The sequence below is a fragment of the Tasmannia lanceolata genome, unplaced genomic scaffold (genome assembly GCF_043159265.1).
Source record: "Tasmannia lanceolata isolate RefF3 unplaced genomic scaffold, GAP_Taslan_0.1 ptg000037l, whole genome shotgun sequence".
NCBI classification, from domain to species: domain Eukaryota; kingdom Viridiplantae; phylum Streptophyta; class Magnoliopsida; order Canellales; family Winteraceae; genus Tasmannia; species Tasmannia lanceolata.
The window spans coordinates 53,432,719-53,448,101 of NW_027518714.1; the positions used below are offsets into that span (position 1 = coordinate 53,432,719).

At 41.5% G+C, this 15,383-nt stretch overlaps 1 protein-coding gene across 5 annotated transcripts; it reads right to left on the reverse strand.

Moving 5' to 3' along the window:
• Positions 1–7,391: 7,391 nt before the first annotated feature.
• Positions 7,392–14,933, reverse strand: LOC143859978 (uncharacterized). Of its 5 annotated transcripts, XM_077370465.1 has the most exons (7): positions 14,383–14,933; positions 13,672–13,790; positions 13,077–13,146; positions 11,610–11,715; positions 11,493–11,550; positions 11,286–11,388; positions 7,392–7,917 (listed from the first exon to the last, which is right to left on the reverse strand). In XM_077370465.1, exons 1-6 carry the CDS (start codon positions 14,779–14,781, stop codon positions 11,370–11,372), a joined length of 771 nt encoding a protein of 256 aa, XP_077226580.1. In that variant the 5' UTR covers positions 14,782–14,933; the 3' UTR covers positions 7,392–7,917; positions 11,286–11,369. The 5 variants fall into 5 exon arrangements, with proteins under 5 accessions (XP_077226580.1, XP_077226581.1, XP_077226583.1 ...); XM_077370466.1 differs by lacking the exon at positions 7,392–7,917 and having other exon boundaries at positions 11,315–11,388; positions 11,620–11,715; XM_077370467.1 differs by lacking the exon at positions 7,392–7,917 and having other exon boundaries at positions 11,317–11,388; positions 11,671–11,715; positions 14,383–14,931.
• Between the last annotated feature and the right edge of the window lie 450 nt (positions 14,934–15,383).

Sequence of the window (15,383 nt, forward strand, 5' to 3'; positions counted from 1 at the left end):
ATCCAAATCCGACGATCTATGCCCGAAGACTTGATGAAGCAAGAATCCAATAAGGAGAGGAGGGCGCCGTAAGAGTTTAACTCCCTAACAAAGAAGTCTCTGCGAAACTTAGGAGACCAAGCCACCTTCCCATGTTCCCTTGCAAAACATTCCGATACCCAGGCCTCTTTCTGAGATGAAACGATGAATAAGTCAGGAAACATCACTTGAAGAGGATCGTCCGAACACCAAGGATCCTGCCAGAACCGAATCTGATCCCCCCTATATACTCTGAATCGGACGCCAGGAGAAAATAACGACTTCAACTTCAAGATGTCCCTCCAAACCGTGAGACCTTTGAGTTTAAAATTATCAACAGAGTCCCAATGCCCATGATCTGAACCATACTTACTTCCAATGACCCGGACCCACAAAGAGGATTGTTCTTCGCCAAATCTCCACAGCCACTTGCCCATAAGGGCCTGGTTAAAACTCTGAACCCTCCTGATACCCAAACCTCCATTTTTAGTAGGCAAGCAGACCATACTCCATTTAATCAGGGAGACCCCCTTGGAAGACCCTGATCCGCCCCACAGGAAGCGTCTCTGAATTTGTTCGATGCGTTTAGCAACCGAGGCGGGACATTGAAAAAGAGATAGAAAATATATCGGCATATTGGATAGAACGGCCTTTATAAGCACTAATCTACCTCCTTTGGAAACCAACCGGCGCTTCCAGGTGGCCAAACGTCGCTCAATCCTTTGAATAATAGGAGCCCATAGGTTGTGTTTCGGTCGACCCACACCAAGAGGAAGACCCAGATAGGTTGCTGGAAAGACATCTAAGCCACACCCCATAATTCCGGCGAAAAATGATGCATCGCTCTCAGAAACGTTGATCGCGAACAACCGAGATTTTGCGAAATTAGATCTTTGACCTGAAACCATCTCATAACAACGAAGCATAGCTTTAAGGTTAAGGATCTGGGATATGACAGGAGAACAGAACAGAAGAGTGTCATCCGCAAACTGAAGAAGCGATACTTCCACCTTACTCTCGCCAATAAGGAACCCTTGATATAGCCCCAACTCACTTCCTTTTTTCAGCAGTCTGCACAGTGATTCGGCCACAATCAGGAAAAGAAAAGGAGAGAGAGGATCGCCCTGCCGCAATCCTCTAAAAGATTTGAAGAATCCTTTTGCTGATCCGTTGATGAGGACAGAAAACCAGGCGGACGATAAGCAGTTCCGGATCCACCCTCTCCACCGACCCCCAAAGCCCATACGACCCATGAGAAAATCTAACGCTGCCCAATCCACTCGGTCATATGCCTTCTCCATGTCAAGCTTGCATAGAATGTGACCTTCCCCCTTCCTCCGATAATAGTCAATGGCTTCATTGGCTGTTAAAGAACAATCAAGAATTTGCCGGTTGCTTATAAAGGCACTTTGACAGACCGATATAATTGAAGGAAGAACCACTTTGATACGATCCGCCAGAACCTTTGCGAGGACTTTGTAAAGGCTGCCCACCAAGCTAATCGGGCGAAAATCCGAGCTTTTGGTTGCTCCTTCAATTTTTGGAATGAGGACGAGAAAAGTTGCACCTGTCCCTTTGTCAAGGATGGCTCCCTCAAAAAATTCTATGAAGAATCGAAGAATGTCCGATTTTACTGTTTCCCAGCAAGTTTGAAAGAAAGCCAAACAAAAACCATCGGGTCCAGGGGCTTTATCTTTTGCCAGAGAAAATAGTGCTGATCGGATTTCCACCTCAGAGAAAGGGATTTCCAATCCGGCTGAGGCTTTCAGGCTTAAGCTAGCAAAACAAATGTCTTGAGGAATTGGGCGTAACATCCCATCAGCTGAGTATAAAGATCTGTAGAATTCAATAATTTCTTCAATAATTCGCTCCTTGTCGGATACAATCTCCCCCTCCACTTCTAAGGATTCAATTCTGTTCCTTCTTCGGCGAGCACTAGCCATGGCATGGAAGAAGGCTGTGTTTTTATCTCCCTCCAACAACCACTTGACTCGAGATCTTTGGCGCCAAGAGATTTCTTTAAGCATCAACAACTCTTTATGCTCTTGAATTAATCTTCCTTGTTGCTCATAATCCTCCGCCGAGGCCAAACCACTCTCTGCCAATGTATTTATCTCCATCAATCTGTCCTCAAGAATCCTCTTCCTGCCTTGGTCTACTTCTTTCTGCTCCTTATCCCACTCTTTTAATTTCCCCTTAATGAAGCGTAATTTTTTGCCTATAACTACGTCCCATGGACCTTCAAAGGCGCTTTCAGACCACCATCGGACTAAGAGAGCCTCCATTTGGGGATTTTCCAGCCAAGCTAATTCAAATCTGAAGGGGGGCGGGCCCCAGAACTCCATTTTAGGAGACAAAAGGAGAGGGCAATGGTCGGAAACTGAATGGGGTAAAGCCTACTGATAGACTTCAGAAAGAATTGCCAACCAGTCACCCGAGAGAAGAAATCGGTCAAGCCGACTCCGGTTCGAACCTCTGGCCCAGGTGAAAGAGGAGCCACCCAAAGGTAAATCTGCGAGCTCGTTGATTGCGATGAAATCAGCGAAAGATCTCATGCCCGCAGTGACTCGCTGACCCCCAAGTCGATCTCTTGATCATAGAACTTCATTGAAATCCCCCCCGATACACCAAGGAGCGGAACATAGGCGTCGCGTCTGATTTAATTCTTCCCAAAAAAGACACTTCTCGGAGGATGACAAAGGACCATAGACGCCTGAGAAGAACCAGACTGAATTATCCTTGCATTTTCGGAAAGCAACGGAGAGAGAGAAAACTCCACGCCAAACATCCGTGCTGTCCCACAAGACTGAATCCCAAGCCACCAAGATGCCCCCTGAAGCTCCTCTGGATGCTAAGAAAGCAAAATTCCAGTCAGTATTGAACCCCATGCTTCTCATATCTATGTTACGGATTTGCTCCATCTTTGTTTCCTGAAGACAAACAACCTCAGGGCGCCGATGTTTAACTAATGCTTTGATTTGAATTCTTTTCTCCCGAGAGCCCAAGCCGTTTATATTCCAGGATAAAATCTTCATTAACAACTGTATTCCGATGAATTCCTCCCCGCCCTGATACCAGACTTTCTTCCTTTTTTCTGGGATGTGAGACCTTTGTTATGCGATCCAGAATCATAATTGATATCCGATTGAAGTCTCACCAATTCGCGCTCCGTGCGTTTCAGGTTTACTTCGGATATGGAGACTGGAGATGACACTCCAGCGACCTCCCGTAGTTCTGCCGCCTTTATGCTAGACCTATATTCCTCAACGGGACCCGGAAATATTAGACCCAGATGAGAACTAATGTGCATGGTATGATCCACCATGAATTCAAGCACCTGTTGGGAAGAAACCAAGCCCGAGTCATTCTGTGGAGGGACATAAGAGAGTTCTGAGGCACAAGGCAGGAGCTGAAAATCCGCCCTGCTACACCATCTCAGTGGACAAAGATGGGAGAAACTTCCAAGCGATACCCTGACGAGCGAGCGAAAGGACCACTCCCTAACTTCACCAGAGAATAAATGCTTCATACCTCCCAAACCACTATAATCAATGATCACCTTCCTTTGCCCCACCCAGCACTGAATGAAGAAACGGTCATCACGAGAGATAAGGATACACCTACTCTTGTGACGTTGCAGACTATATCCCCACACCCGGTTGTCACCGAGCTCCTCCTCAGTCTCAGAATACGTGCGAGTAGCGCCCATTGTGCTTGAGTCGTGGAGGAGGCTCTCCTCCTGGTTCCCAGGGCTCACCAGTGGAGAAGCCCAAAGGTCCTCTGAAGCAACTTCTCTTTCAGAAAATTCCATTGGACCCGAATCGGGCACGTAGAGTACATCTACTCGAGGAGAGTCGCTGTGGTGCGGAGGGGATAAGGCTGAGATAATATCTTCAAAGCTGTTGACCTTAGAGTAAGGAGTAGCTGTTGCTGATGAGTCTTGAATAGGACCAGCTACACTGGACCACCTGTATGCATGTGGGGGACCCCCTTTTTGAAATTCAACATTTTTTCCAGGTGAGATGCTGCTAACCGGTGCCGCTTTCTGCGCACAATAGGCTGAATGTGAAGGAATCTCCGACTCCACCAACCCGACGACCCCAGCATTTATCTCCGGCACAGACAGCAATGCTGAGGCTTCATTGATGGCATTGAAGACATCATGGATTGCAGTTATGGGATGGTGAACTACTTCAGCTTCACTTACTCCTTCAGTAGGAGTATTTAAAGGAAGACCCAACTCTTCTTCGGAAACCATCTGCCCAGCCGGAGAAGGAGAGGAGATTTTTGCAGAGTTCGGGTCGTCGTCAACTCTTTCCCGGGAGGCTAGAATCCAACGAATTGTGCCATCGATAGAGCTTTGGAGAGATAGTTCACTTCCGGGACGTCCTTCAGACATGATCAGCATCCTACCCAATTCATATCCGAAACCCGCATAACACGACAAATCTACCTCCACCACCTGGCCTATTTTCCTCCCTATACGCTGAAAATTATCGGCGCACCATGCTTCAGGCGGAACTCCTTCTATTTTCCACCAGGAAGGCTTCCTCGCCTTAGGAAATTTTGTATCCCACTTCTGTAGATCTTCCAGAGGAGAATGGGATGGAGAGCACCAATCTCTGATTAAGTGAGATCGATTAGCGCCCGCTGGGAAGGAAATTTGGATTTCTAAAGGAGCAATTTTATACACCACAGCTTCAGTCTCTTGACTGCTATTGCGAGAGAGCCAGTCTTCCAGCGCATCCAGATCACCATCCCACCCTTCCTTCATCTTCCCCCATAAGCCTAAGTCTGCATTACTAATAGACTTAAGGGGGACTACTTCAAGGTTGAAAGCTACACCTTCCGAAGTTGCAGGAAGCAACGGCTCCATTCTAACATTCTCTGCTTGAGGCGCTGTTGGTTTAAGAACAAGCCGCCTCCTTGCCACCGGATCCGCTGACTGTTCTTGGTGCCCTGGAAAATTGAAGTCCGAACTGGACCAGACTTTATGACACTTCCAACATCTAACCCTCCTTCGAAAATTCCTGAAAGCACATCTGCAACATCTCCAATCTCCCAGTTCTCTATTCTTTCTTTTGTGGAAGGCACTCTCCATTCGTCTTCCCTTCTTGCTTCGGACGGGTAGCTACTCCTCCTCTTCAGATCGGTGAGGCCAATTTCTCTGCCCAACTGCCGGCTCAGAGCCAAACTTCTTCCAACCTCCTACAGAATCGCCCAAAAGGCCTGCTTCGGGGTTGATCCGCCGGACCCCAAGAGGGATCAAATTCGCTCCACTGGCCCATCTAGGGCGATCTCCCCCAACACCTCTCACCCCGACTGAGATCATAATTGTCACGGAATCCTCCTCCACTCTGCAAAGTGTGCCGACCACCGAGCCGTGAGAATCCACCGGATTCTGGATCGGAAACCCACGCGGAGACCGAGATGGAGGAAGACACCGAATCTGAAGGAGCTGAAGAAGAAGAGGTAGAGGATACAGATGAGAAGAAGATCCCTCTCCCTGCAAAATTATCCTTGTACGAGAATCCTTTTGTAGATGGCGACCAGATTTAATGTCGTGAGGTCCACCTGGCCGGGTGCATAGTTACTTGTATGCTGTGACTATCGCCCAGCATACGAACTATGTCCGTTTTACACACAAGGTGTCCAGGTGTTGAGATACTAATGGTGCGGTGGCACTAAAAGGCGGGTATAGCCCTCACGGCTCCTACTTATAGTATCTCTCCGAGAGTAACCTGTATTGAGTGATTCCTGAATGACCGTCGGCAATCCGTGGTGCAATCGGCTGAGATTGGTGATGATGAATGGGCTGCAACTGAAATGATAGTGTTGTTGGCCGGAGCTCCGGCAACTCCCGCCAGAGAAGACGAAGGAGTGATGGTGAGGGTGGTAATGAGTGGTGGAGGAGGTGATCGGAGGCAAAGCTCATATGAAGATCAGCTTGCTGTTGCTGTATCAGATCGTGAAGACCAATTTGAAGGTTGGGGAAGCGGAGACCATTCACAACCTGTTGGTGGAGACAAACTCTTCAAACCCTCTTTGAACTGAGTTATTCAACAAGGGTAGTAGATGAGTGTCGGATCTCAGACTCCTTTATCGAAATTCCCGGACGAATGGCATGGCACTTTGGGTCAAATCCGGCGAAGGCATGGAACAAGGGTCTGAATAGTAGTGATGAGGGAAATCGATGGAGTTGGGAGGAGATAAAGGTGGAAGTAGTTGAAGGTGGTGGTCGGAGAAGTGAAGGTGCCTGATCTGGGTCGAGGTTGCCAGCGAATGGTTACCAAGCTCTCGGTCGTCTTCTTCTTTCAAGCTTTTTGCAGAGGACCCTAACTGACCCTCTTTTCTTTGCTCTTTCCACAACCCCAAGTAACCCCAAAGGAGAGATCTGAGATGGGTTTGGGTTTCTCAATGAAAATGAAGATTGGTTGGAGATGAACAGCACATCTAAGCCGAGATGGTTGAAATGGGGTAGAGAAGAAGGTAGGTGGGCGGATCTAAAGATGGCTGGAGAAATGGGGTTTTTGGACCAAGGCTTTGTGATGGTCGGTTTTAATGGCAGCTTGGAGGAACAATCAGTCGGAGAAGGTTTTATGGTCGGATCTCTCTTCTTCCTCTTCGCACTACCAACATACAAGATCTAGAACTCCCCCCTTTCCCCAAACCCATTTCTCTTGCTCTGTCTTTTCTTTTTACCCTCTTCTTTGCGGCCCAAAAACCCAAAAAAATCGAGAGATGTGGTGGGAGAGATGGTGGCCGGTGGTCGGCGGGCTGCAGGGGTCGGCGATGGGAGAGGAAATGCTTCCTCGGGAGGTTGGGCTAGGGTTAGATTAGGCTCTCAAATCCTAATCTTTCCTCGGCCAATGCTCCGATCAAGCTCCGTTGGAAACCGTAGCTCAGGTCCTACAATCTTAGATCCAAATCTTTAAATCGGAAATTCAAGCTTTGAAGCGTTGGATCCAGATCATAGCTTCTTAAAATCCAGTCGTCTTCCACTTTCTTTCCCTTTTTTGGCCTAACTCTTTGCAGCATTAGTTAGCTGTATATCACTCTTATATCCCATGTGAGTCATGTGACTACCCCTCTTTGTAAAACCTCTTGGATTGGAAAGAGGAGAGGAAAATAAAGAGTTAGTTCAAGGGAGATGAACTCTCTTTGTAAAAGCTCTTGGGCTGGAAAGAGAGTTATTGGCTATGTTGTCTTATATTTTTCTTTTTGTACCTTTTTCACGGATTCATGCAATAGTGCTAGTTTTTATTTAAAATAATTTCATTAAAATTTGGTATATTATTACGCTTATTACTTTTTAAATCTTGTCTGACAAAGTCTGATATATGCTCAATAAATTAATTTCGTGCATTGTAACATGTTGCTGATAAATTCCCAATAAATTTTTTTGTGGCTATGAACCCATGTGTCTATTTAGTTGATACATGTTCTATATGCTCCCTTTTTGCTTCACTAGTAAAAGTGCACGTGCAGTGCACGTGTGACGGATGTAATTTACAGACATAAAGTTGGATGGATGTAATTTACAGACATAAAGTTGGATGGCCAATAATCAAGTAAGCATTAAACAAATATTGGTCATTGGATGGTCAGTTGGCGTGGGAAGATTCAGAAGGTGGCTACATTCATAAGATGTGACCTCAACCATCCCAAAACCCTCTACATTGGGAAAGAAAACCCTATCAAAGTGCAATGCAAGCAATCTTGTTCTCAGTTCATGGTCTATGATTGCTGATTCTTTCCATTCAGTAAGTCTTGGCTCAAACTTTATAGACTCGGCTGCTGCTTTTTTTTCTCAATGGTAAATGGACTTCACTTTTAGATAGTTGGAAATGTTTTCACATCTTCAATAGAGACTTTTACGTGCCGTCAACAATCTGTCACCTGGAAAGGCCATAATCATATTAGAGAATACTAATAAAAATAGCACTGACACCATAAGCTAATTAATCAACCAAATAATTATTAATCCATATATGTGATTCAAAGAGAAACAAATAAGCATCAATAGTATTTGTCTCGAATCACATGGTATATAGGTATCATCTTGGGACAACATAACTCATCACAAGCACTATCACTGGAACAGAAGACTGGAATTCAATGGTTTTATATGAATACTGTCCAAGATTTTTTCAGAAGATTGCTAACTTCGTAAATATCAATTGTTTGGCATCCATTCTAAGAACAATTCAAAGCATAAATATAATTTTTCGTATATATATATATATATATATATATATATATATATATATATATATATATATATATATAAGGAATAAGATTGTACGCTCGACCGTACCTAAAGTTAGGTACGGTAGAGTGCCAAATCACATGGGTCCCCCATTTTTGGTGGGCATCTAAACCATTCATTTGCAAGGCCCCATCATAGATAGGGTGCATACCAAAAATCAGCACCATTGAATCATCCTAACCCCTCCAGAACAGGAGGCCAAAATGGGCAGATTTGTGGACAAACACTGTCTGTCCATTTTGGCCTCCACAAATGGATGGGTTAGGATCATCCTATGGAGCTGATTTTTGGTATGCACCCTATCTATGATGGGGCCTTGCAAATGAATAGTTTAGATGCTCACCAAAAATGTGGGACCCATGTGATTTGGCACTCTACCGTACCTAACTTTAGGTACGGTCGAGCGTACAATCCTTTTCCTCTATATATATATATATATATATATATATATATATATATATAATGGCACCTTTTCGTCAATATTTGTACAATGACTATAGACCACAATGTCCCTTAGCCACAAACTTTTAAGAAAGAAATTATGGTACATCAGGACTAAGGTGCTCATTAGTGATGCAGGGTAACTTGTAGGGAGAAGTTACAAGTCTAAGCCAGAAAGGCAACATGTACGTGATCCAATAGGGGCTGAAATAAGGCACTGTGAGCTGAATTCTACTATTATAATTCCGCAAACACAACTCTTTCACAATCATAGTCACACAAGACACCTTTAACTTGAGATAAACAGCCACAAGATAATATCCGGAATGGTGTTGAGTTTTAACATTTAAGCTAATTTATCCAGTAATTGAGAGAAAAATGGAGTAGTATCGCCATTAGAAAATTCCATCCAATAGTAGCTATCTTGCCATAGGGACTGTTCATGGTTCTACGCAACATTTAACTCACATTGGGATTAGATAGGCTTGTGATGGAAACCCCAAAGAATTTAGCAATTAACAATCCATGAAATGAGCTATGTTTGGTGTGAATTAGCAGGTTTTATGTCCTTGTTACAGAGACTTAACACTAATTAAAACAGAACAAAGCTTATAGGCTTCAATGGAACAGATTTCAGATTTGTTTGTGTGGAGATTTTTAGCCAATGCAATCATTCCCAAGAGACAAATTCAAATCCAAATAGGCTGAGATCAAATTCAAAAGGAGATGTCCAACTCATACAAGAAATTTAGGTCACTAAAAATTTGGTGAAGATGTTAAGTCCAACCAGAGAACCCCAATTTCTGCATATGTTTGGTCACTCTAAATGAACTTCAAAGATGCATGCATTCACAAGCAAAGCAAAGCTCCAAATCTAAGAATTAACATCACTTTCAACATATTCAAGAAGATTGGAAAATAGTGTGGCTGCATAGGCTTATCTTCAAACACCGCATGTGCAAAACTAAGGGAGCCGAGCAATTCATTCAGCAAGAAACTCGGTTGTTGGACGGGACATTAGTTGGTATGAAAAGACCTCTGTACTGTCGGTGCTCAATTTATTGGCATATAGGTCCCAGAGGATTCCATTGCAATTCTAAATTACAAAAAGGCATCTAGTGACTTGGAAAGGAAGTAATAAAGACATGCTCAGACACATTCAATGGAATTCCATCCAAAGCTCAAAATCCACTCACACACGGTTAGAATTTAACATTTGCACAACAATATTAAAATTAGTATTCCATAAGAGGGCCACATTTATGAGAAATTGTGCTTTAGGCTCTTAGCTTAGGACCTCTAACATAACTGACATTTTCACAAGCAGCTGATGAGGATCTAACTGAGGCTGCCTCAAAGGATTAGTTGGAGATCCAAGTCGGGGAGAAAATCTCAAACGATAGTGGACTGGACTTGCAAACTGAGACTACAATTCTGTCTTGTTTACTTGATTCAAGCAATTCTTAATTTTTTTTTAAATTTCTATATTCTAATGAAATCAATGATTAAACCTACTTACATATCATGAAAATCATAGAACTTTCAGAAAAAACATGCAAGGAATGGAGGATGTAAAGCATTGTTGAAATCACTTAAAACCTTGCTTTAAACCAGGAGGTTAAGTGGGGAAAATGAAATTAAGCTTCAAATCAAAGCTTTGGAATTCCTCCATTCCAAACAAAAATAACAAGCAAGGAAGTCTTCTTGCAAAACCCCAAGTCACCCAAACCCAAATCCATTTCATAAAAAACTAAGCTAACAAGGAGATAAAAGGGGTTTTATATGTGTTAGCCCTAACACAAGGAAAATAATATATCACAGCCAGCTCTTACAAAATTTTCTAAGAGAAGGGAAGCAAGAAATGAAGCAATGCTCCTTTGTCCACAACTGAAATCTCTATACATGTTTACGCTTAAGATAGATAGATTGGTTAGTGGGCTATTTACTCATTTGTTAATGAGAAACTTCTCTAGGAATGTCTTAAAGACGAAGGTAGACAACGTCTTGCTTAGGAATTTATATCAGCCTTGGAGCTTTCCAAATGAATTATCATCCGAGCAATTTAAATTAACCGAATCATCATACCTTGATGATAAGAGAAACTATTTGTATGATATTTTTTAAGTTTACCATGATGTATTTCCATCTATTCATAATTGACTTGTGACTTCAATATCTTTCATTGTTAAATAATAAAAAGAAACTTAGACAAAAAGAGCTAAATATACTTTTTTCTCCAAGTTTCTTTATAACCAATAACAAGATAATTAAAAACGCCTTAAACAAAAAGAGCTAAATATGCTTTTTCTCCAAGTTTCTTTATAACCAATAACAAGATAATTAAAAACACCATAAACAAAAACAACAAAATACTCTTTTTCTCTAAATTTCTTTATAACCAAAACAAGTATGTCAAACTAAGAATACCAAGTGGAAACAGGGGTCCAAAGTGCCACTGGGAAAGATCATTCATATCACTCCTAAAACTTCCAATGCAAAAAGTTCTCCTAAACAGGTGGATAATAGCCAAAGAAAAGAAAGGACGGCAAAAAGCTACCTCCCTTTGCTCCCCAGACATAAACAATATTGTCAAATCTTGCAGCACCTCTAATACATCATTGCCTTTCCATTACAGCCTCAATCATACACCTTGAAGATGACTGAATGACATACATAATTAGAATGGTTAGTATTAACACGAACAAGATACAACAATATATAAATACCATATTCGTGATCAAAATACTACAACAAGCAAACACACCTGTCCATTAGCTCCTCAAACAAAGAATTACCGGGCAGCTGCGTAGTGTCGAATGCACCTGTATCAGAGAGAAACACTTAAAAAATCATTAATAAAAATAAAGAATTTTTTACATACCCAAATAAACCTGTTTTCCGGAAACCGTGCAAGAACAGTGATTTGAGGTGCGCAATAGAACCTTTCGCCGATTGATTGGCAGTAGGCGAAAGCAAGGAGTGAAGGGCTTTGTTGGGCAACAAAGAAAAGAAAAAGCACGAAAAAAGTATTAGTCCCTATTTGAAAGATGATTTATACAGACACACTATTTAAATTCTAGTATTTTTCAAAAATACAGTGGCGCCAACACTTTATTTCAATAGGTTGTACACCATAGATCATCTCCATTGGATAATCCTAACCCTCCAATGTATAGAGGTTTCCATAATGTGCAGTCCCATTACGCTATTAGATCAAATAAACCAGTCGACATTCCTAAGCTTCAATAGCTAATCAACCCATTAGACCAAATAAACCAAGCCAACCTTGCTTCAACTCAAAATCCATAACCCAATAACCCAATATATCAATTAGGTATGTTCTCCACAGGGTAGCAAGAATGAATTTATTTTATCCTAGAAAAGACTCGCTATCATGTGTTCGAGCCGAACAAAATTAGTGAACAATAGACTTCTCATTTTGTTGATTGAAAGAGGATAAGCGCTATCCATTGAGTAAAGGGAAGGGAGGGTTTGCTGCAGTGATTCGGGCAGTTAGTAAAATAATTTTAGGACAAATTTGTGCAGGTAGACCCAATTTTGGTCAAATTGAGGTCAACCCTAGCCCAACTTAATGTAGCATTAACTCAATCCTAAATCGACCAAATTTTCATTTTGTCATCTAACTCTGTACAATCCACCTGCCTTGGTTTTTTGAAAATCATAAATGACTCCAAAATTAATTTTTTACTCCCCTCTGTCAAATTCCCCCATTAGACAAAATAAACCAAGCCAACCTTGCTCAAATTGAAAACTCACAAATCAATAAATCAAATTGGGGTTGTTCTCCACAGCGATAGAACAAAAAACAAAAACCAATCCAACCTTCAAAAATTCAAAACTCATTATACCAATAGATCAAATAAACCAGTCCAACATTCCTAAGCTTCAGAGCTAATCACCCAATAAGACAAAATAAACCAAGCCAAACTTGCTTAATCACAAAACTCATATCTCAATCGATAAAATTGGGTCTATTCTCCACACAGTAGCAAGCATGAATTTACTTTATCTTTGAAAATACTCGCTATCCTTATGTTCTTGGATATAATATTAGCAGAGCAAAATTAGTGAACGATAGACAATTATCAGGAAAAAATTGTGCCAGAAGGATATCCAATTAAAGGAACAATTTGCAAAAGGATTTACATAACAGCCCAATAAAAGAAGAAACAACATTCATACCAGCTTCTGAGAGCAGAAACTATTCAAAATTATAAATTTATTAAAACTCACTTTGATTGTAAGAAACAGTAGTAAAAAAATAAATAAAAAGAATCGAGACAACAAGAGAGAAGGAATAAGGAAAAAATTATATAAGAAGCCCAACCTTTTCTGAGTTAGGAGGAGTTGATGGAGACTCTACCATCCATCTCCACAACTGCCCCATATCAGTGAAGCTTTGTTGCCAAAACATAAATAAAAATATCAATGTCATGAGATAATATGAAAACAACATAATGAAGTGACATTTACCACAAGATCTCCAATCAATTCTGACATGATTAGAAAAAAAGGAATGCATTTGCATTTAAAGAAGAGGAAAAACTATCAAATTTCTTCCCCATGATGTCATTGAATTTGTAAAACTGAGTAACTGACCAAAATAACCATGCATTCCCAAATGAGATGTATGTCTCTGATTTCAGGAAAAAAGGGATTTTTCATTCCTTACATTTTTGTTCAGAAAAAACCCTAAATCTGAGCGGTAGGAAATAGAAACATTGTCTATGCTAAAATGCTATAGGAAAGGGGCAAGTGTAATTAGCATCAAAGAGAAGAGATCAAGATGGAACCATTCACAAGAAGGAAAAAGCAAAAGGAGGAGAGTCAAAATAGAATAAGGAATTTGAAGAAAACGAAAAAGGCCTCTTGTTCGCTGCTGCTGCTGCAATGTGACGGGCATTTTTGCATGACAACAATACCTGAGGATGAAATCACACCGATCATCAACAGCTTCTGAGTAGAAACTATAATTGTCATATCGGAGGAAGCAACCGTCAAGAAAAAATGCGAGCTGAATTTGAAGGGAGACAGGTGGGAGCTGTCAAATCCAATCCCAACATGCAAAAATAAACAGAAAAGTAAAAATAAACACAAGCCACAAAGGAAAATAAATTCAAATGAAATTTGAAGAAATTATGGGTGAGATCTCCCAAATTGTTAATCCTAGGTTAATTTGCTTTAACCAGTCCACTAATCCTACCCTAGATAATTAAATTAACATAATTAGGAGGGGGGAAGGCCTTGGGATTAACGGTTGATTAATGCTAATTCCCAATACCGACATTTTACATGGTTCTGCCAAGATGCATACCTCCACTGGCAAGAACACAAACTTAACTATATTTGAATCGTAAAAATTATCTGAAAAAAGTTTGGAAAAGAAAAATATTTCTAAAATTACCTACTCTATTTACACATGAAAAAAAGATAACTTGAACCAATCCCATTCATTTTTTACTTAAAGGGAGCTTCAATTTAAGATGAAATCCTCTAAATTAATCACAACCATATTATTTCTATCTCAATTGTTAAAAAAAAAAAAAAAACACGTCAGAAATGTTTTTCTTGCAATCCAAACAGGGCCTGTGTGAAAAAAAAATTACAAGAACTACAAAGGGATTAAAACAAACGTTGGTTCGAGATTGGGCGAAACAGATCGATGAGGCAATCAGTTTGAGAGAGATCATAACGGATCCTAACATCGGATCCAACGTCGACCTCTCGGATCCACTCATCGAACTCTGCGGCCTCAAGCTTTTCTCCAATGCTCGTGGCGGAGATCGGATACGGACACGTAGCCAGAAGATTCCTTGTTGAGGACTTTGAACGCGTCGCGGAGTTGGCGATCGAAGGGCTCGATTTTCATGTGTTTTTTCATGAGGTCTAGGCATCACGGTAGGGTTTCCACCCAGAGATCTCATCAGGATTCCGAGCTCCGACGGTGCGATCCGACCGTCGGAGTCGGTGTCGAATAAGGTGAAGGCTCCCTTCATTGATGCCATCTGATCGTCCGTTAGATCCTTTCCCATTGATGCTCTCTCTCTCTCTCTAGCCTTTTGGGGTGTGTTTTATTTATTTCCCGCCTTTCAAATGGATAAGAGAGGGCTTAGGTTGTTAAGACTTAAGACTCAGGATTTTCCACAGAGAGAGAGAGAGAGAGAGAGAGAGAGAGAGAGATTTTCCAAATAGGGTTTTCAAACAATGGGTGGCTAAAATTAAAGGACACGTACTGAGGTAAAAGGAGGAGAGGGAGCACGTATACGACATATGCTCTGTTTCGGGTGACAGATGGCGGGCATTTTTTCATGACGAGAATACCCCTCAGAGGTGGGACATAATGGAAAGATTTAAGAACACAAGGACAAGGAATTAAGTGGAAGGAAGGGGCTCTATCGTTGGGAAAAACGTCAAAAAATAGATAAGGATATATTTTTTCTTTCAGACGTAAGAGGAGAGAGACGACATCTGGCGGGAAAAAGTAAACAAGTAAGATGACAAAAATGCCCTGGAGAAATGGGACGCAGTAGGAAATATACAAATGGAAGGGCAAGGAATTTTCGTGAAAGTTGGTTGACGAACTTTCGAAGGATTACGCTTTTAGAATAGGAAGGATTGCCATATTGAGTTGGTA